Consider the following 22,032-nt stretch of genomic DNA (forward strand, 5'->3'; position numbering starts at 1 on the left):
TATAGTTCTTTATACATCACACAATAATATTAATGGCCAGCTTGTCACCAGTTTGCATATGGTATCTTACATGACAGCTCATAGATTATGAGAACAGTGAGTTGGGGCAATGAGTATGTCAGGCCTAATGTGAGATATGGTATGGTTTGTCTTCTTTCAGTTGGCACTGGGGGCTTCCTGGGTCACAGTGGGTAACTTTACTTATGTGAGTAGCACCAGTGAAGTCAATGGGATACTTCACCCAATAAAGTCTATGGGCCATAGTTCTGTGGCATGGGGATAGACAGTTGTGATGTGTGCATGCAGTGGGACTCCACTTTCTCTATACCCAGCAGAACTGGGCTCTCCATAAGCCTTGGAAGTCAAAACGTGTTTGGTCTGTATGGGATTTAGAGATGGTAAATTATCACTCCTTCCCCTTACATCCTCTTTGCAAAAGGATAAGTTCTATGGATTGACTGATCAAGGTAGAATAACAAGGTTTAGGATTTTAAATGAAAACCTATTGCACCCATTTCTGCATTTTTGCAGGCAGTTCTGAGCACTGTTTGTAATATTTTAAAGTATGCAGCTACAGACTCCTCCTCATTCAGGCAAAATTCCCATTTCCTTTGGCTGGATTGTTTCTTGAGGGAGAGATTGCAGGGCAATGATCTTGTCATATTTCCTAACTGCAAGAATCCAGAGAAGGGCAACAAAGGTGGCTAGAGATACAGCAGGACCTAAAGTGGTCATTGTACAGTACTTAGCAAGCAGACTCCTGCAGCTCCACTCTGCTCTATGTCCGTGCTCTCTGTGCTTTTGTTCCACAGAATATCCTGTTGTTTCTCACTCAGCCAAACCTGGTATGCCCTGCTAGCTTCTTGATCCCCACTTATCTAGCTCCTTGGTGGAGGAGCTAGAGTAGAAGAACTTGTCACTTAAAAGCTCTAATTCTGTCTGTCTGACAGCTGGTTCTGCTCTAAGGACTTCTACCCTATATGCCATCAGAGAAGCACTCACAATCCCTACCTCCTTATCAAACGAAGTAGACATGGGGGAAAGGGCGTGTGAAAAAAAACAAATCCAATTTAAAATTTAATAGGTAAACTTGTGTTGCTGTGTTTGAAATCCCAGCTGCAGGTTTAATATAGGTTGGAAAATGTACCATGAAATGGTGCACTGGGCATGAGAACAGCCCTTTACAAACATAATTAAATATTATAGCATAAAACAACCAAACTATTTAGGGTAGTTTTTAGAGGCTTTTGTACTGGTCCATCTAAAGGGTACTTTCATTTTCCAGTATGAAATACCCCTGTATGTCGATTTAAGGCCCAGATCCTATGAACACTTAGGCACCTGCTTAACTTTAAGCATGTGAGTAACACATTGACTTTTACTCACATGTGTAAAGATAAGCACATGCTTGTAGGACCAGAGCTATAAAGCCCAATTTAAAACAAAACAAAAACCTACATTTAGTCTGTACAAAATCCCAGTGCTTTTGAGGGCATTTTGCATGGTAAGTAGTAAAATCAGTAGTGGGCAAGCTGTAGGGCTCGTCCAAAGAAGCTTAGGAAGAAATCAGGGAGTATATGATACAAGCCACTGTGTAGGAAGCAATGAAGCCTGGTGGAGTTCTCTAAGACAGAAAATTCTGATGGGATTTTTGAATTGATTTTTTATACTCTTTATTTTTTAAAAAAAGTAAAGAAAAAGTAAACCAAAAATAGTACATGGAGCAAGACATATACAGTTAATAATTTTACCATATTACCAGCATCAGAACAGAGAAATGCTAACGTACACATCTGTTCCTTCATGGCTCACGCTTTCTATTATGGTTCCATTTATAAATAGTTTCTTAGTACATGGTTAATAGAAGTTTTAATAAATAGTTAGTCAGTTGTCATACTCCAAAAGATCGCTGATCACCATGGTTTATTTACAGGGGTCGGCAACCTTTGAGAAGTGGTGTGCCAAGTCTTCATTAATTTAAGGTTTTGCATGCCAGTAATAAATTTTACATTTACAGGGCCCCCCCAACAGAACCCCAGACTGGCAGTGGGCTGAGCAGGGCCAGCGGCCAGGACCCGGTCTGGCAGGGGCTGCTGGACGGAACCCCAGACCAGCAATGGGCTGAGCAGCTCAGCGGGCTGCCGGTCTGGGGTTCCGTCTGCCACCCGCGCTGACGGTCTGGGGTCCTGGCCCCGGCGCTCATCCCGCTGCCGACCTGGATGGACGGAACCCCGGGTCGGCAGCAGGCTGAGCGGGTCTGGTGGCCGGGACCCAGGCTGGCAGCAGAGTGACACTAAAAATCAGCTCTCGAGCCGCAGGCTGCCGACCCCAACTATGTAATGTCTATGATACCTTCTATTGGAAGGTAGATCTACTGATGTGCTTATAGCAGTCTGTAACACACACTGTTCATGTCTGTAAATTATGACAGCTGATGTTTTATTAACTCTTTAAAAGCCCTATATAAATAAAACCTTAATAGAAAGTGTGGCTGTTTCATGTATTTAGCTTATTTCTTTTCTTTCTTTGTTTCAGAAAATTTGACTAAGTGTAAATTCTTGGTTAGGGAACAAACCTAAAAAAGTTGGGAAAGAATTGTCAAAACCTTGTATTCTGTACTGTGGGGCTGCCCCATTGTGTACCCTTTGAAAATAGATGTCTTGCTGCTAGATAGAGACTATGGTTATGAGTAGAGCTGGGCAAAAAAATTTCAGGACATAGATTAGTCACAGAAGAATGTCGTTTTGGATCAACCTAAAATGTTCTCCAATTCCGTGAACAATTTTCGCAAAATTAAAATGGGCGGGGGGAGGGAAGGGATATTCTGAAAACGTCAAAATATTTCATTTCAACATTTTTAAAACAAAACTTTTCACCTTTTTGTTTTGAAATTCATCTAGATTTGACACAAAAGAGGGGATTGTGGGGCTGGTAAAAAAAAAATACTCCAAACTGAAAGATTTTGTTTCACTTGAAACTTTTTTTTTCTGGTTTGGCCACTGAACCAAAAAATCAATTGTCCAGATCTAGTTATGAGGAGACTTTCTCCATAATTTGCCAGCTTGTTGGAGAGATTGGTTGGACTGCATAACACAGGCCTACTTAAGCATATGCATAATGTTTTGGAGGATCAGAGCCTAGGCTATTAGTAATAAAGGTAAGGATTATTTCTAAATTGGTGAGTTCTACACTCAGAGTACACCAAACAAAGCAAAGACATTTAGAAGAGGAAAGACTGATGTTGTATCAGATTCTGTTGTCCAAGGGATGGCAGCACATATGGTATGAAGATCATCCTCTGTTCTAAAATCCTCTTACCTAGACACAACACGGCAAGGTGAGGACAGCGTGCTAGTTTTAGCTCTGAATTTCCTTGGTTTCATTGATTTAAGCTAAACTCTTAAGTACCTGGAAAATAGAGCTGTATAGGCCTGTGTGACGAAGTGGGACTGTTCTTAATGTTTCCTCTGAATAGTGTGGGGGTGCCTCAGTTTTCCCTATGCAGTTTTTAGGGGGTGGGGTAAGGGTGTATGATCATTGCAGAGCCCTAGAGGGCAGGTGTGTGCAGGTGTCTGGACACAGAGGATGGCCGACACCCTGTTTCCTGGCAACTGATGGCCTGGTCCTTCCCCCTGCAAGGTGAGAGCTAAAGGTTTGGAGAACAAAGGAATCAGGTGACCTCCTGGCCCGGGAAAGGAGCAAAGCCCAGAGGAGGAGGGGCTGGAGGGAGTTTCAGTTTGGGGCTGGCTGGAGACATGGAGTGAAGGGCAGACGGGGTTGTCTGGCTCACTGCCCCCCAAAATGGACCCAGCTGAGGGGTCCGGTTCTCTGCACCTACAAGCTCTGTTTTAGACCATGTTCCTGTCGTCTAATAAACCTCTGTTTTACTGGCTGGCTGAGAGTCACATCTGACTGCAAAGTTGGGGTGCAGGACCCTCTGGCTTCCCCAGGAGCCCCGCCTGAGCAGACTCGCTGTGGGAAGCGCACGGCGGGGCAGAGGATGCTGAATGCTCTGAGGTCAGACCCAGGAAGGTGGAAGCTGTGTGAGCTGTGTGTCCTGAAGACAGGCTGCTCACAGAAAGGAGACTTCCCCAGAGTCCTGCCTGGCTTCATGGGGAGCAGTTCCAGAGCATCGCCCAGGGACTCCGTGACAATGACAGCGTGCTAGTTTTAGCTCTGAATTTCCTTGGTTTCATTGATTTAAGCTAAACTCTTAAGTACCTGGAAAATAGAGCTGTATAGGCCTGATCTAGAGAAATCAACGGGAGTCTTTTTGTTGCCTTCAGTGGACTTTGGACCACACTTCCTGACCACTTTCTGGGTGAAACACTTGCAAGCTGCATGGAAACTTTTTAAAAGCACCATAATAGAGACTCAATTTAAATGTAAACCCCAAATTAAAAAAAATAGTAAGAGAAAAAAAATTCCACCAGGGTTAAAAAACAGAGTAAAGAGGCAGTTAGAAACAAAAAAGACATCCTTTAAAAATTGTAAACCAAGTCCTCCTGGAGAAAATAGAAAGGAGCATAAACTCTAGCAAGTCAAGTGCAAAAGTTTAATTTGGCAGGCCAAAAAAGACTTTGAAGAACAACTAGCAAAAGACACACAAACTAACAGCAACACATTTTTTAAATACACCAGAAATGGGAAGCCTCCCAAATAATCAGTGGAGCCATTGGATGATTGAGGTGATACAGGAGCACCCAAGGAAGACAAGGCCACTGTGGAGCAGCTAAATGAATTCTTTGTATCAGTCTTCACTGCAGAGGATGGGAGATTCCGACACCTGATCCATTCTTTTTAGGTGACAAATCTGAGGCACTGTCTCAGATTGAGGTGTCAGTAGAGGAGGTTTTGGAACAAATTGATTAATTAAACAATAAGTCACCAGGACCAGATGGCATTTACCCCAGAGTTCTGAAGGAACTCAAATATGAAATTGCAGAACTACTAACTGTGGTATGTAATTATCCCTTAAATCAGCCTGTTTATTAGATGACTGAAGGATAGCTAATGTAAGGCCAATTTTTAAAAAAAGCTTCAGAGGTGATCCTGCCAATTACAGGCCAGTAAGCCTGACTTCAGTACCAAGCAAATTGGTTGAAGCTATAGTAAAGATCAGAATTATCACACACAGAGATGAACAAAATTTGTTGGGAAAGATTTAACATGGCTTTTGTAAAGGGAAATTGCGCCTCACCAATCTGTTAGAATTCTCAAGGGTGTCAGCAAACATGTGGACAAGGGTGATCCAGTGGATATAGTGTACTTGAACTTGCAGAAAACCTTTGACAAGGTCCCTCACCAAAGGCTTTTAAGCAAAATAAGCGGTCCTGGGATAAGGGGAAGGTCATCTCAGAGATCAATAACTGGTTAGAACAGTGGTTCCCAAACTTGTTCTGCTGCTTGTGCAGGGAAAGCCCTTGCTGGGCTGGGCCAGGCCAGTTTGTTTACCTGCTGCATGCGCAGGTTCAGCCGATCGCAGCTCCCAGTGGCATGGGCCGAGAGATGTACTGGCCACTGCTTCCAGTAGCCCCCATTGGCCTGGAGCAGCTAACCGCGGCCAGTGGGAGCCGCAATCGGCCGAACTTGCAGACGCGGCAGGTAAACAAACTGACCCGGCCCGGCAGGGGCTTTCCCTGCACAAGCGGCTGAAAAAGTTTGGGACCTACTGGGTTAGAAGATAGGAAACGAAAGGTAGGGACAAATGGCCAGTTTTCACATTGGAGAGAAATAGCAGGGTTCCCCAGAATCTGTACTGGGACAAGTGCTGATCAACATATTCATAAATGATCTGGAAAAGGGGGTAAACAGTGAGGTGGCAAAGTTTGCAAATGATACAAAATTCCTTAAGATAGTTTCGTTCAAAGCTGACTGTGAAGGGCTACAAAGGGATCTCACAAAACTGGGTGACGAGGCAACAAAATGGCAGATGAAAGTCAGTGTTATAAATGCAAAGTAATGCACATATGAAAACATGATCTCAACTATATATAAAAAACCATGGGTTCTAAGTTAGTTGTTACCACTCAAAAAAGAGATCTCAGAGTCATTGGATAGTTCTCTGAAATCATCTGCTCAATGTACAGCACTAGTCAAAAAGCTAACAATATTAGGAACCTTTAGGAAAGGGATAGATACTCAGATGGAAAATATCATAATGCCACTATATAAATCCATGGTACACCCACACCTTGAATACTGCATGCAGTTCTGGTCACCTCAACTCAAAAAAGATACATTAGAAATGGAAAAAAGTATAGAGAAATGCAACCAAAATTATTAGGGGTATGGAAAAGCTTCCATATGAGGAGAGAGAGAAAAGACTGGGATTGTTCAGCTTGGAAAAGAGACGACTAGGGACGTGGGTGATATGAGAGATGTCTATATAATCGTGAATGGTGTGGAGAAAGTGAACAAGGAAGTGTTATTTATCCAGAGGTGAAAGTAAGCCGGTACGCCCCGGTACAGTGGCTGGAGCCCCAGGCCCTTTAAATAGCCCCCAGAGCCCCGGGCTGCTGCTGCTACCCTGGGAGGGGCACTTACCTTACAGGGTGGGCTGGGGCTGGCTCTGACCCCCTCAACTCCACCCCTTCCACCCTAGGCCCCGCCCCTTCTGGGGGCCAGAGCTGGCCCCAGAGTACCGGTAAGTCACTCGACCTACTTTCACCCCTGTATTTATCCCTTCACATAACACAAGAACCAGAGGTCACCCGAGGATATTAATAGGCAGAAGGTTTAAAACAAACAAAAGGAAGTACTTTGTCACACAATGGCAGAAGTATAACTGCATTCATAAAAGAATTAGATAAAGATTCGATTAGATAAATTTGTGGAGGATAGGTCCACCAATGGCTATTAGCCAAGGTGGTCAAGGAGGCAACCCCATCCTCTGTCCCTAAGCCTCTAACAGCCAGATGGGACCGGACAACAGGAAATGGATCACTCAATAATTGCACTGTTCTGTTCATTCCCTCTGAAGTATCTGGCTTTGGCCACTGTTGGAAAACAAGCTACTGAGATAGATGAACCACTGATCTGATCCAGTATGGCCATTCTTATGATATAGTTGCTCAATGTTTATGCAGTTTTTGTTTCTCCTTTCTACAAAATGCGTTTGACGTTCCCCTCTGGTGTTATCTGGACCAGTGATCTGCTAGGTCACTCCAATCCTTGACTCTGGAAGCCAGTCTTACCCTGCTCTGTTATGAGAACCCTCACTCCTGGGCTGTTCATTCACAGCCTCTGGCATGTAAGCTGCTCCTTGGATTGTGCAACCAAATGACACTAGCCAATATCTCCGGTCCCAGACACAACCCTAGGAACCTCTGTCTTGCAGTGTCCAGTTATGCCCGCTGGACACTGTAAGCTTATATGTGTTCATCATTTTAACAAAGAAATTGATATGTACTAGGCTTGTTATCCCAAGGGGAGACTCTGACATGCTTTAAACCAAACACACTGCTTCAGGTAGAATAAACAAACAAATTTATTAACTACAAAGATAGATATTAAGTGATAGGCAAAAGGTCAGAGTGGTTACCAAAATAAAATATAAGCATGCAGTCTAAACTCTCAACCCTATTAGACTGGGCAACATCTAGATTAAGCAGTTTTTCTCACCACACTGGATATTGTAGTCCTTAATATACAGTTTTTTTCCTTAAACCTGGGCCAATCTCCTCTGTTGGAGTCTTGTCTTCTTCTTCTTGCCACTCTGTCTGTCTGTATGTGTCCACTCTGTCTGTTTTATACCCTCAGTCCATATGCTTGGGGAGCACAAGTCCAGGCATGTCTGGGGGGCATTGCTGAGCCTCTCCAAGCAAGGCTGAGCAATTCCCCTGGTGTGGCCTCGTGCAGGTGAGTCATTGCATTGTAGCTCCCTTGCTGGACAACAGCTATTGATGGGTGGTTTGACACCCCACCCGGATGTTTCCTTGCTCTTGCCTCTGGGAAGCTAATATATGGCTGATTCCCCAACTTACAGCATGTTTTAGTGACCACCATACAACACAATTCTCATAACTTCATATGCATTAATGATACCCATATGTGAATAGATAAATGACTTTCAGTAGATCATAACATTTCCCATATACCTTACAAGGCATGCTTTACATGTAAGATCATGAACATACGAAAATGAGGAATATGGGGGTTACAGTATGCTCTCCCAGGGTATAGAATGTCACAATGGGGAAACAGGTTTTATAGGAATACTAAAGGCTAGCCTTTAAAGGAGGATCTTGGCAAGGAATGTGACAAGCAAACTATGCTTTTGTGATGAGCAGAGGAAGGGTAAAAGAGCCTGTTGATGGTTGGGCTAGCTGACCTACTAATCTGTGGTGTGGGAGGAGAACAGTGGCTGATACAGTGGGGAAAACAATAAGAAAAATATTTGTGGAGGAAATAATTACCAGTAAGTCATTTTGCTTCGGCCAGAACTGGTTTTTAAACAAACCAAAAGAGTTTCAATATTTTTGTAATATTCAGAAGGTGATGGCCATCTGGGAAAAATAAGGTAGTTAGAAATGTAGTGTTGAATTGAAGGGTAGAGTTTTTCTGATCTTCTCCACTGTCTGATGTACTATAGATTTTTTTTTGTACCCTTGTTAAATTCCCAAAGCATGCAAAAGGAATAGTGCACATTTTTGAAGTTGACAGTTGTTACAATGGAAGGGCTGGAGCCGAGAGGGATCAGGAAGTAAGGCTGCCAAATAAACAAAAATATCCCTTTCTGTCTCTGCAGTACAATTATTTCAAGGGAAGTCCCCTTCACACGGTGGTGAAAATCATTACAAGAAGATTTACAGTGCATCGCTATTGATCAAACTTTCATCCTAACAGAGATGATTGTTCAAGGTCTGCAAGTCAACTGCCTAATATGAACTTGTGCTAGATGTAACAAGTCATGCATAGTGGACAGCATAGAGTCCTCCACCCGTTTTGTGATCCACATTCAAGAACTTGACTTCAGAGTGCTCTGGATCAGGCCTTTCACATGGCTGTTTGTTTAGTCTCCATAAAAATGAATTCATCGGACTATTGATGCAACACATACATGAATATCAGAGATCAGGTAGCAGGGGTATTCTCAACTAGGCTGTTCACATGCTAGGCTCACTGGCTGCTTCTCCTAAAATGATCATCATTGTAACAGTTAATAATGTTGCCATTCAAAATGTCATTACTAGCATCAGAGAAAAAAACACTGGGAAAATGGAAGAAGTTCCCACCTCTCAGAGCTAATGGTTCTGATCCTCCTTTGCCCTGCGTTTTATGCAGTCATTTACTCCAAGACAAAGTGAGTCTAACATACTACCAAACCAGAGCAGTAGGTACATTGTGGCTAGCATTTACACAAATTGCTATGAGGCATATGTATGTTTCTTGCCAAAACAAGTGTGCATTTGGTGTATTCAGTGGACTGAGCAGGTCAATCTGTGTGTACAGGTCAGATCTGGCGACGCTTTGATTATAGATTTTACAGCGGTGAAATGGGGTACTGGCTGGGGACTATCTAACACTTGTTACTACTGATGGCTCTTTTTGTTGTTGTTGATGTCAAGTGATGTTATATTTTTTTTTTCCATTGTATGCACCCAATAGTCCTTTGTTTAATGTGTGATTCAGCTTCCCAAAGTAACTATGTAAAAATAGCTATGAGAATAGCTTCTCATTTGGCAGATCTCCATCCTCTGTGTATTTAACCTTTCTGCTTACTCAGAATAATGATAGTAGTAATAACAAAGTAAGATTTTCCCTTATTTATCACTGAGGGCTCCACAGAACACACATCTTTTGAAGTGCAGCTGGATTTTTTTTCTGGTTTGTGTAGCCACAAACTGATTTACCTAGTTCCAGTTGCAGAGCCACCTGTTGTCTTTATGTCTGTGCAGCCACATCAAAGTCACTTGGCCTGAGGAATCTTGATTAATGGGAGTGGTACCTGAGCCACAGAGAACCCCGCCTGATTTTCAGCTCTTAGCCGACCTTCGGAGGGCTGCCAGTTAAGAAAAAAAAATATTCTAAATGAGGGAAAATCTGATGTGGAAATGATTGGGACACAAGTGTGTAGGGTGACCAGACAGAAAGTGTGAAAAATCAGGACAGAAAGTGGGTAATAGGTGCCTATATAAGAAAAAGTATTGAATATTGGAACTGTCCCTATAAAATCGGGATATCTGGTCACCCTACAAGTGTGGAACCCGAGAATGCCATTTTTACCAAGTCACTTCAGAGTAGAACTACACTTTAATCAGAGCTGGCAAAAGTATTGGCACTTGAATTGGCACTACCATTTTTCTTTGTTAACTTCAAAGAGTTCCCAGCAGACATTGCTACATCATATGAGCCATTTACATCCTGGATCCTGCAAACATTTAGATGGAGTTTATTATAAAAGATTACAGAAAAACATTCTACCAGCTTGTATGAGCTTTGGGATCTCTCCTTCCAGTGATGAACAAATTATTGGGAGAAAAGCAAGTTATGCTATTGACTATATATGTGTGAGCATATGTATAACCATACAGAGAAGGTAACCGTTACCCTGAAGCTTAATCTAAAAGTGAACTTTTAAAATGTCATGGCCTAAGAGGGAATGCTGAAAAATTGTGCACCAGATCTCTAAGGGGGGGAAAAAAAACCGAACACATTTGCCAGGGCAATCTGAGTGCGTTTGTTTGAAGAAAGTGGATCAGGTTTCAGGAAGGCTGTAGGTTGGTGGGACACCTGGAGCTCAGGACTGCAAGCCAGTGGTCAAGCTTCTACTGGACAAACCCAGAACTCTGAAGCACTACAGCTCTGCCTGCCTGTTGCATCACTCATTGCTAACAAAGCAGCCACTTTTGCAGAGCTCTAGCAAGAAGTCATCCACTATATGCAACCAACACACGTTTAGCTTGAGCCATCTCAATTTCCATAGAGGAGTTGCTGGCAGGATTTCTCTGTGTGAACTCTTTTACCTTGGAGCTTACTCTTTCCTTTGGCTTACATCATGGCAAGCTAGTAATCAGTGAAATAGTTAATGTCCTACCTGTCTATTTTCCCAGGGCCTTAGAGGACATGTAGGTTGAGTATCTACAAGAAGTACTGGTTATTTTTAAGATCTGATCTTTGGGTTGGTTAATCTCGGCTTCATGGGCACGGACATGCTGCTGGATTTGTAATTGGTTTGCATGGAACTTTTTATTGTTTATCCAAAGCACCTAGATCTTGGGCTAGATGCTTTTTATTTGTAGGTAAGTTAAAATAAGTATGACAAAACATAATGTGTTCCGTTAAACCTTTTGTTTAGGGGGGGAAATCAGTTACATAGGCAATGATACATGCGGAAAAATACTTAACTGTACTTAAGTGTAAAACAAAATATCATGGGCTGTGATTTACAAAATGTATCCCTAAAGCGAGGCTCACAAAATCCACATTTATATGCTTGAGTAAGTGGCTTGATTGTCAGAAGTGCAGTCCCTAAGGTCTTCTCAGTTTACAAAAAATCTTCTCTCATGTGAGCGCACACATTATTTTCTTAGGCTCTGATCTTGCCCTCACTTGCACATGTGAGTATCTTGATACACAGAAATGGTCCCATTCAACTCAGTCACAAACTTGAGGGTTTGCAGGATCTAGCTCTTATTTGGCTCACAGGAAAATACAATTAGATTCTAAACCGACATGGCCAGATTCTGACACCCTTACTCTGAATTCTCCCATTGCAGTCAATGAGTACTTGTTGTGTAAGATGCTACTCAGCAGGAATAAATGTGCCAAATTCTGGCCTACAATGAACAGAGCTTATCATGAGAAAAGACCAAAAAATCCGCAAAACATTCTCACCAGCATTTACAAACTTTGGGGTCTTTCTTCCCCATGATAAAGGTTTTTTTTAAAGCCTAATCCCACAGTCGGTGAAAATGGAGTCAACCATCTAGGACCCTGCTCCTGAACCATTAAAGTCAGTGGGAACTTTTCCATTGACTTTAATGAGAGTAGGCTCAAGCCATAGTTGTTCAAACAAATCACCTGCTCACCTATTGGCTATCACTAAACTCAAAGCTCATAGCCTTCCCATGTAAATGTCATGGCTCCCTGAAAAGAACGAAGTAGAAAGTTCAGACTTTTGAAAATACTTCTTTCAGTCCGAAGCAAAAATAGATCCTGGATTGCAAAAATCGTTTTTACTGAGGTCAATAATTTCAGTATAAATATTTCATACTCTGAAGCTGCAAAATAGTGACTGATGCTGCTTGGTAGGGTTTCTGAATTAGTAAACTGAGGAGTTAAGTACACACGAAACAACAAACATTAATGGATTTTATTTATGTAAGCTATTTTGCCAGTTTCCTCTTTAGTCTTCAAATCATCTTTATAATGCAATAAAGTGTGCATTTAAGTGATGTGAAATTAACTTTGGAGGGTCAAAAAATAGCTAAATACATTTAGCGAGTTTCAGACCTTATATTGCCTGGAAACAAGTAACACTATGGACTTCCTCATAATTATGTAGGTAAATGCCTTATCTTTTTCCAGAGCACAATGAAGATTTTCCTATTGCTGGTAGGATACACTTACTGCAAGGAAAAAAGATAGAAGAAACCACATGTCAGGTAAAAGAAATATGTTATCCATTCAGCATCTAATACTCTGTCCACAGAAGTAGCATATTTCCTATATCTATTTGATTTTATAATTGATGTGCATCTGTATTTGGGAAGTAGAATTTCAAGGAAGAATCAGATGATGATTTGTGTTACATACCACTTTCATTATGCAAACCATATGCATTTTAATGCTTTACAGACTTGTTTTTCAAAGTGACTAGGTATCTGTTAAATTAGTACATTGGAATTTTATCTGACAAGACCTATGCTAAGTGCTTAGAACAATCTGGTACTCTCCACATTGGTGTATGTGTCCTAATGCTTTCTGAATTTATATAAACATGTACTGTCTCTCCTGACACTCCTCTTCATAAGACTACATTAATTAGCCCACTAGTATGAGCAATTAAGGAAGTCTGACCCTTGGGCCTGCATAATAATAACATAAAAGTAGTTAATGACCTGTCATCAGCTGGTGCAAGGTGAGAAGCAGAGTAGCACAGGAGGAATAAGTGTAGCTAGTGTTGGCTCAGGAGTCACAAGAACGTTTTTTCCCCCACTTTTATTTCACTTCCAACCAAGAATTTCCCTTCCACTGTTTTCACTTAAAGGGCCAGATCCTCATTAGATGTACATTGGCTTAGCTCCCTTGACTTCAATGGAATTATGCCAGCTTGCACAAGCTTGAGGATCTGGCCCAAAATATTCCAAAGCATGTAACATAAGCAAGAACTTACAAACCTGTGATTTCAGTAGATTTCTTTTTTCATCACTGTATTGCATCTGAATGCCAACAATAAACACTGGAAGGCTCCTACGTGAGCTTTCTCCACTGTGAGTAAACCCTACAAGGAACAGTCCTGTTGGTTCTGGAATGCTACTCTTAAAAGGAACGAGCATCCTAGTTGCAATCTCCCACCCTGAGGGCAGCGGGGAAGGTACAAAGAGCAGGTCAGATATCACAGAGCACGTGCTCTGCTCAGCTCCCATGGTAGATCAGAGATGACACATTACAGTGAGTAGAAGTCAAGGTGTCATGGGAAGGAGAGGGAGATGGGTGACTGGAAAACTGCTTTGGTCCTGGCTTCAGAGCCCCTTCTGTGGCAATATTGTTGGCAGAGGGAGTGGGTCTTTATTCCAGCAGCTCCCACAAAAAGCAGGTATGGAGGGTGAGGGGATTGGCTCCTTTTCCCCTTAGTTTCTCTCTTGGCTTCCTGTTCTCTTCCTCCCTCTCTTGCTGCTAAGTATTAGGAAGCTTCCCTGGTCTCTGCTATCCCTCATCAGTGCCCCAGGATTTGGGGTGTGCTCCACAATTCTCCCTCTCCTCTTGTTCCCATCAGTTTGTGGGATCTATGGTGCTGTTTCCCTACCACAGAGGAGCAGCCACAGGGGTGTCTCTTGTTTCTTCATAACAGCCGTGTTAGTCTGTATTCGCAAAAAGAAAAGGAGTACTTGTGGCACCTTAGAGACTAACCAATTTATTTGAGCATAAGCTTTCGTGAGCTACAGCTTATACTCAAATAAATTGGTTAGTCTCTAAGGTGCCACAAGTACTCCTTTTCTTGTTTCTTCCTGGATGGATTCCTAGGGGCTCCTTCTCAGGCATCAGAACAAGAGAAAAGATTTATTTTTGCTTTGAGCCCAGGAGTCTCCTCGAGGTCTTTGAAACACCACAAAAAACTCTGGCCAACTACTTTAAAAATAGCCTCTAATTGGTCTGCCTCCATTTTTGTTTTGATCTCTCAAAGGAAGTTGGAGGGGCTGAGCACCTCTAAGTTTTGATGCTAGTTTGAGACCTGCAAGATGTGATTTTTTTTTCCAGAGGCTGATTTTGAAAATATTGGCCTTTTTATGGATTTCTTTTAGAAGAACACTTTTAGTGGACGCTTATTACCCCTGCCATCTGTGAGAGTGAGTGAGGCTCAGGGTAAAATTGATGTAATTGCCTTTTTAGGTCTCTGAAATGTTGTTCTCATAATTTTTCACTTCCACTTTCTGTCCAGGACCTGAACTGGAAGAGCCCAACATTGTGGGAATGGTGAATGGAATAAGCAAACATTTTATTATTTCTCTCTCAACTTTAAAAATAATCTAATGAACTTCTCTGAATGCTTTTAAAACTTAAACCCCTCCTCAGCATACAGCTTAATGCCTGATTTTATTCCAGGACTACATGTAAAGCCCTGAAAAAAGTGGCTTGCAAGGGAAATACAGTTTGAGGCTGAGCAGCATGAATGGCCCTGCAATAATTATAGCTTACTATAAAGAGTATCTCATGGAAGCTTTACTCTCAGCACTTATTTTCATATCCTTATACTTGTTTGTTCTTCTCTGGCAGCACTCACTTGGTGGCTCAAAGTGGTTGTAGCATATTGGGAAGGATATAAAATATGAAGTAATAGTCTTTGGGCTAATACATTTTCAAAAATGTTTCATGCCTCATTTCTCACATAAATTCTAAGGTTGCATTCAACCTTCAAAATGTCATTCATATTCATGAAGAAAAGAAGGCTAGCATTCATTACTTTCACTGATAAGCTATAAGAACTGTCAGGCTTGCCCACCAGGGACTGCATCAGTGTTTTCTCCATGATGTTCCTATCATGGGAACATTATAACCAGAGGAATCGTTTATGGACACATGATAAAAGCATGTGGTCTGTTCTTTTCTTACTTCATAGACCTCTGAGAATCCTTCTACTCCTTCTGCATTTTTAACCCTATTCAAACTCACACCCTCAAGGTTCTTCATTCTCACCCACTAGTCTTCCAGCTAAGGAGGCCTGACTGAGACACTCTTTGGGAATCTATTCGTCCCATTCCTACATCAGCTGGAGGAGTCATTGTTGAGAATAGTCTGGTGCTCTGTAGCATTCCCAACCCCTAACAGTCTGGAGAGTGGAGAATCAAGACCCGAGCATTCCAGCTGGCAATGTACAGCTCCGTCACTAGGTCAGTGGGCTAACCCCAGATTTGCTCATATATGCAATGATGCACCCAACATGTGATCGGCAGAAAGGGAAAATACTCTTAGTTCTGAGACAATCGATGAAATAAACACAACGCCAAATTGGCTTCTGACAGATCCAAAATGCTGAAGTGTCAGGATACAGTGTTTATACACACACAGTACAGCTTGGAGAGCTTGCATAGCTCTCACCGTTCTGTTTTACAACACTTGCTATTACATTCATGTTTTTTTCATATACTATCTATTGGGTTGTTTTCCCTTATGGTTAAGGTGATGACTTATGAACAGTGGATCCCACCTCGAGTTCACGGTCTGACTGAGCCCAGTAACAGTGAAATGGTGAGTTGTGATGAGAACTTTTGTATTTTTCCTCAGATGTGAGTGTTCTGCAAGAGTGGATAGGTTGACTATGATTTCTTTCACTGGATTTCTGATCCCAAAATTTTGAAAGCCCTCATTCCAGATCTACAGTATTAGTGACAGTCATTATATCCTTTATGGAAACAGAATTTCTAATTCCTGTTAGGTGTTCTTTCCTCATGGAACCACACATCTGTTGCTCCCACCATCAGCACTGCTTAGTTGGGCCAAATGGTAGGTTGAGGCTCAGGATTAAAATAGCAAGGTTGCTGAAAGGTCAGGGTTGAGTTTCATGAGCAGGTATGTGTGAAAGAATGTTTCTCAGTACTGCCTGCATCATTGCCGTAGTAACTTTCCTGAGCACTAAATTAACCCAATTTTCTTGATTTAAAAAATCAACATGTTTTGCGAATCAGTTCGACCATACAAATGCAGCAGCAAATGTTTTACCACAGCATAGAATTCACGTATTTATAGCCCATCTAGAAATGACATTGGAAACTACCAATACCTTCCAAAGAAATATTATAAAAATATTTCTCATAGTAAGATGATGATAATACTACAGACAGGAAGATAGGTTTATTCAGTCTCGTTATGTTTAGTTTGCATTTTTGCAAGGCTAATAACTGCTATGTAGTTGCATAGTTATTTGGGACCTGCAAACTAGTTTAGAAAATAATCACACAGGCCAGATTCTGCCATGCTTATGCATGCTGAGAAGTACCATGCTTCACAAGTAATCTGACTGAAACCAACATAGCTTCTCTCCAAATTAGGCGTTACTAAGAGTGAGTGAGGGTGTTAGGATCTGGCTGATAGTGCTGTTCACTTTTAATTCAAAATGCTGTTATATCACCAAATTAATCCTCCCAACAGCTCTGGGAGTAGAGCTGTCCACTGTATTTGTTGGGAATAATTTATTGTGCCAAATGTAGCCCTCTTTTCTGTTCACACATGTTTCATGAATAGACTTTTTAATGTTTCTAAATTTGTTATTCATTAGTGTTCAAACTGTGTATGCAAGTAAAATTCAGCTAATGGGTGGGTTGTTTACTTAGACTATTCATTACTTGTTATTTGTGGTGTGTGATTGCTCACCTAAATGACATAGTATTTCTGCATGACTAAAACTTGTTAAACTGGAGATTAATGAATATGCGTGTGTGCATAAAGGCTCTTTCTCAGAGGTATTTTTGGTGGGGAGAAAAAGCTATTCCCCAATGTTTGTGCGAACAAATACTCACCCTGAGGCACATTTGGGAACGGTGACTAGAAGGAGTCCCAAACGTGGTTGAAGTGAACAGCTGTTTGGAATTCAAACATCTGATTATGAACACTGTTTTTCAGTACTCACCCAGTGCTCTCTGTTAACTATTATCCTCATTTTAGGGAGGGAAAATGGAGAAAAGAGACTTCCTCAAGATCAGGTTGCATTATCATCAAAGCCAGTAGAACAAGTAGTTCTTGTCTCAGCAATCCTGAGCTGAGACTGCCTGGGGTGCTGATTCTTACTTAAAATAAGTACCCAGTAGAATCTTTGCCTTATACTGGAATCAAAACTTCAACATTTTTTTCACACCTTTACTTGGTGGTGGTGGCTGAGTGTTACAATGAAATGATAAAAAAACAGCCATGAGACTGCTGGTCTTGTATATTTGCCCACTCATCTGGAACAAGTAAGAACTAGAAATCTTACAGTATAGCCAACTCTCGTGAGATTCAGAGCTTCGGCAGCATAGTTAACTCCCGGTATAACTTGAGATTTACTCCTCACCCAACACCTGAGCACACGCAATAATCTCTAGCTTGAGTAAAGATCAAGCTAGCTGGTCCATCAGGGTGATGGGTTGGAGCTTGAATGCTGCCAAGATTCAAGCTAGTAATGCGGTAGGGACTCAACTTCAGTGTAATTTCGAGACTGAGACAATTCAGCTATGTTAGGATAAGCAGCCAAACATTTGGATTTGGATGCTTAGTCAAAGCAAAACTCCAGATCTTCTAAAGGCTCCCCTGCCACTAATAGATATTACAAGGTTATCTGTGTCCATACGAGATAGCTATTTTGTTTATTATTACTTTTAACTAACATTAGACACTCCCCAATAAGTGCTTTTTAAAAAACAAAAGAGGATTGCACTTTATCCATTAGTAAAATTATCTGAGTAGATTATGTGCCATTTTATCTTGCTGTCCCCTAAACATAAATCCCAGATCAGAACCCCAGATCAAAAATCCATGGGCCCGATTCTGCACTGCCCTTGTGTAGTCATTGACACCTGTGCAAAGTGAGTGCTTATCAGAGTTCTCCACTCATACACCAGTGTTAACACTCCCTCTGGCACATCCTTTGCAAAATAGATTCATGAGGTCCCAGACAGCGAGAGAATTAAATTCCATATTTCTACACTGTTGTGAACCAGAACCTGAATCTGAACATACTTGAGCTGTGGGGGCTTTGAAATCTGATTCAGAACTTGCCAAGTGTTTGAATTCGGCAAAAGACTTGCACTGAGAACTCAGGTCCAAAGTCTTTGACTTCTCACTGTATTTATCATGAGAGGCTCTAGGGCTGGGTTCTCAGCTGGAGTAAGCCAGCATAGTTCCACTGAAGTCCAGTGCTCGGGAGCTGGCTTCTAATGCCTATATTATATAGAATGTACAAATACTGAAACTCTTTTAATCTTTCAGACAGTGTTCTGATGAAATGTTTCTCTGAGTTATCCTTGGTTCAACACAATTTCTACTATTCTATTACATCTCAAGAGCCTGTTTAGTCTATAACTTTTTCTCCATTATATTTTTCAGTCCTTTAGCCCTGGCCATTTCTTATAAACTCCATGCAACTTGTGCACTGCAAGAGCTATAGTTTAGGTTGCAAATCAACTCTGATTAGAACTTGCTTGGGATTTAGTACTTTGTGGGTTTGCCAATGGCCACTATTTTCCAGCAGTGAAACAAAGTCACAATGCAGTACCTTCCTTAAAAACACCACTTGCCTTTCTGCTGTACATATACTGAGTGTTTATTTCTGCTTGCAGCACTTTCAGGGCTCAACACACCAATATCTGAACTGCTGACATCCACAGTGTGGAAATCTCTATTGACAAGCATTGTTAGGTTGATCTATTGAGCAGTATTTTTGAAATCGGAATTGAGTGTGTGTTGTGCCTCCTTTATGATGGATATTGTTGGATGCTACTCTGTACCACGTGGATGCTTGTGCTGCATAAGTGCCTCATTCCTTGCACCAAAGTGAGAGCTGAAGGCATGCCAAATCTCTCAAATTCAGTTTTTAAGTAACCTTAATTAGACTGTGTGCATTAATTAGACTGTGCTGGCAGAAATGATGCAGACCCGACCTCCTCTTCTGTCTTTGTCTTGGCGTGGAGGATTATGCATATGAGGAAGCAGGAAGGAACTTTGATGTGTGACTTAACTGGTGGGGAGAGTTCAGTAAGGTCTGTGAATTACTTGCTGATAACATCAGCATCGGCAATTAATCATTTGTAATATTATGGAAGAGGTGTTGATATATTAGACTAAATTCTCTGCTGGTGTAAATGGGAGGCACTCCACTGAAGTCCATGGAGCTAGATCCATTTACACCAGCAGAGAATGTGCATTTAATTAGAAGATCATAGTTAGCTTTGTGCCAAAAATCCACCATTGTAAAACACAACCATTTGCAGTTTTACTCCTTTTAGTTATTTGTTTGCTGGTTCCCACTGGAAGGCAGTTATCACAGGTGCCATTTGACCATGGAAACAGCTCGCTTGCTACTGAAATAGAGAATTTCTGCACCCAACTCCAAAGAGAAAGTCAATGTTGCAGCTGGGACTAGAACTCAGGAGTTCCTGGCTCTCTATATGCCCTATGTTTGATCCACTCTATGACTGCATTATATAATAATATAGCAATTTATATTCATAAATACTGTTTAAATCCAAACTCTCTAATAGTTACACACATAGAGATGTTACTCAATACTAGAAGCCTTTGGAACCCAAACTTCTGGAGGATTGTTTGTGCCTAATAGGGTATTGTAATTGTTTTGTGGTGATGGAAAATGCCCAGTAAAAGTCTTATTTTCTGGATGATTTGAATTTAAGCTAGGAAGAGAAGAAAGGCTCCACTTTAGGGAAACATCCCTATTCAGGAAAGCACTTAAGCACAAGTCCAATGGCTCAACAGAGTTGAGATGTAAGCACATGTTAAAAGTTGAGCACATGTTTAAGTGCTCCCCTGAATAGGGAAGGATTTTAAGCCCATCCTTAAATGCTTGCTTGAATTGTGGTTTCAAAAGCAAGTGCTTTTGCCTGGTGATATTCATCAGTTTTGTGGAGGTTTCCACACCCTTCGGTATCATCACATGTGATTTAAGGGCTCTGATATATGGGATCCACAAAGGTGAGCAGCACGCGCATGAATCTAGGGCTGATGGGTCTCCTGGCTTTCCTGTGAAGTTTTTTCTTGGGTTGCCCTCTTGTCATCACATATGTGACCTCAAACGTGCCACTCGAGACTCGCCTTCCAAAGCCATTGCGGAGATGATTAATCCTCATCTTGTTCACTGATCCAAAGTGCTTGACTATGATGCTGAACTTCCTTGCTTCTCAAAATAAACAATAGACCACCTGTGTAGTACATTATAATGTTTATTACTTATTCTCATTTTTATTTTGTGTTTCAATTAGGTTCCAGAATCAGACGATTATAAAGCTGAATCAATGGGAACATTAAAACGATTGCAGAAATTGGTCCGAACCAAGAAAGCCAGTATACATAGTATGGATGATGTCAAACATGTTTTGATACCTCTCAGTAAGTAAAGAACCATTTTAGTGTACTTGCATACATTTGGAAAATGTCACTTTACTGAAGAAAGCAATAAATTATCTTGCTTTGATCTATTTTTGAGTGCTTTCAGCAGATCACTGATCAGATTGTGTGGCCGTTCTTTGTCTAAAGTGAAAGCATTAGCATAGACCTATGGTGCATTTATGGATATGTCATTCAAAGTCTAGATGCTCTGTATCACACCTTAGATGCCATACCAAATGTCACTGCACTGCTATGATATCATAACAAAGGTGATACGTGGAACATTATTTCCCATTGCATCTGTTTATATTTAGTAATAAATACTGTTTCCTGCAACTGAAGAGGGGTTGGGGGGGTATCTTAAATAGCTGAGTAGAACACCCAGCTTGGGGCCATTGTGTTTTTTATGAAGTTTCACAGCTTTATCTCACATTTACATGAAGAAGGCAAAATGCACAGAAGAAAAGATGACGTTTATCAGTCCTTGAGTCAATGGCAGTCGGAGGTGCCAGAGAACACAACAATCTGTGGCACAAGAAGTAGGTTATTGTTGCAACACACCTGATTGCATCCCAATCCCAAACTTTGTATCCCAAAGTTGATGCCAAGCAGGTTTTCTAAAGCTGATGCTGAACCCAGGTTATTTTCAAGTGCTTTCACAAGATCAGATTGTGTAGCTGTTCTTTGTCTAAAGTGCAAGCATCGGTGTGGACATATGGTGTATTTATGTATAGGATTATTTTGAAACTAATCCCAGCAAAATGAATTGAGACCATTTAATGAACTGCTGCCCCAGCTGAATCAGTGATGCTGTAAAACCACATGAGGAAATTCAGGGTTCAGCAGCTACTCTGAGATTTCCATGCATAGCCTATGAGTAGGTGAATTATTCAGGAAAATATTCTGGTCTCTGTCAATTTGTCTCCTAAACCAAACTCACACATTGTGTGAGTATTGCATCATAATGATGTTTGTATAATGAAGTCACCATATTCAATGCAGAAATTACCATTATAATGGCCCTCTGGAACCAGCAAAATTCTCCAGGCTTCTGAGGGAGCAGCAAGACATTTTATCAAATGGAAAATAAATCCTGCTTTGGACAGAGTCATTAACCTATTAATCAGTCTTTTCCATCTCTCTAATTGCCGTTATTCTTTGAGTTTACAGAGTTTTTGATTGCTTTCAGTATATACAACTCATTGGGCAGCATTTCAAATGGGAGCAAATACTCTGACTGCAAATGCAACAGGTTGTAAAAAGAAAATCTTTTAC

The 22,032-nt window shown here is 41.3% G+C and overlaps 2 protein-coding genes across 3 annotated transcripts in view; both read left to right on the forward strand.

Moving 5' to 3' along the window:
* LOC140905912 (putative uncharacterized protein ENSP00000383407) overlaps window positions 1–14,564 on the forward strand; it is a 44,901-nt gene extending 30,337 nt beyond the window's left edge. The window contains exons 6-7 of the mRNA XM_073329437.1: window positions 12,532–12,608; window positions 14,469–14,564. Of these exons, the coding sequence (XP_073185538.1) occupies window positions 12,532–12,608; window positions 14,469–14,564 (173 nt within the window). The remainder of the gene's footprint in view (window positions 1–12,531; window positions 12,609–14,468) is intronic.
* A 1,283-nt stretch (window positions 14,565–15,847) lies between these two features.
* LOC140894896 (SAM domain-containing protein SAMSN-1-like) overlaps window positions 15,848–22,032 on the forward strand; it is a 67,925-nt gene continuing 61,740 nt past the window's right edge. For both annotated transcript variants that reach the window (XM_073303758.1, XM_073303767.1), the window contains exons 1-2: window positions 15,848–15,912; window positions 20,631–20,757. In XM_073303758.1, coding sequence (XP_073159859.1) covers window positions 15,910–15,912; window positions 20,631–20,757 — 130 coding nt within the window. In that variant the 5' untranslated portion in view covers window positions 15,848–15,909. The remainder of the gene's footprint in view (window positions 15,913–20,630; window positions 20,758–22,032) is intronic.

Source organism: Lepidochelys kempii, chromosome 1 (genome assembly GCF_965140265.1).
Source record: "Lepidochelys kempii isolate rLepKem1 chromosome 1, rLepKem1.hap2, whole genome shotgun sequence".
Classification (NCBI taxonomy): domain Eukaryota; kingdom Metazoa; phylum Chordata; order Testudines; family Cheloniidae; genus Lepidochelys; species Lepidochelys kempii.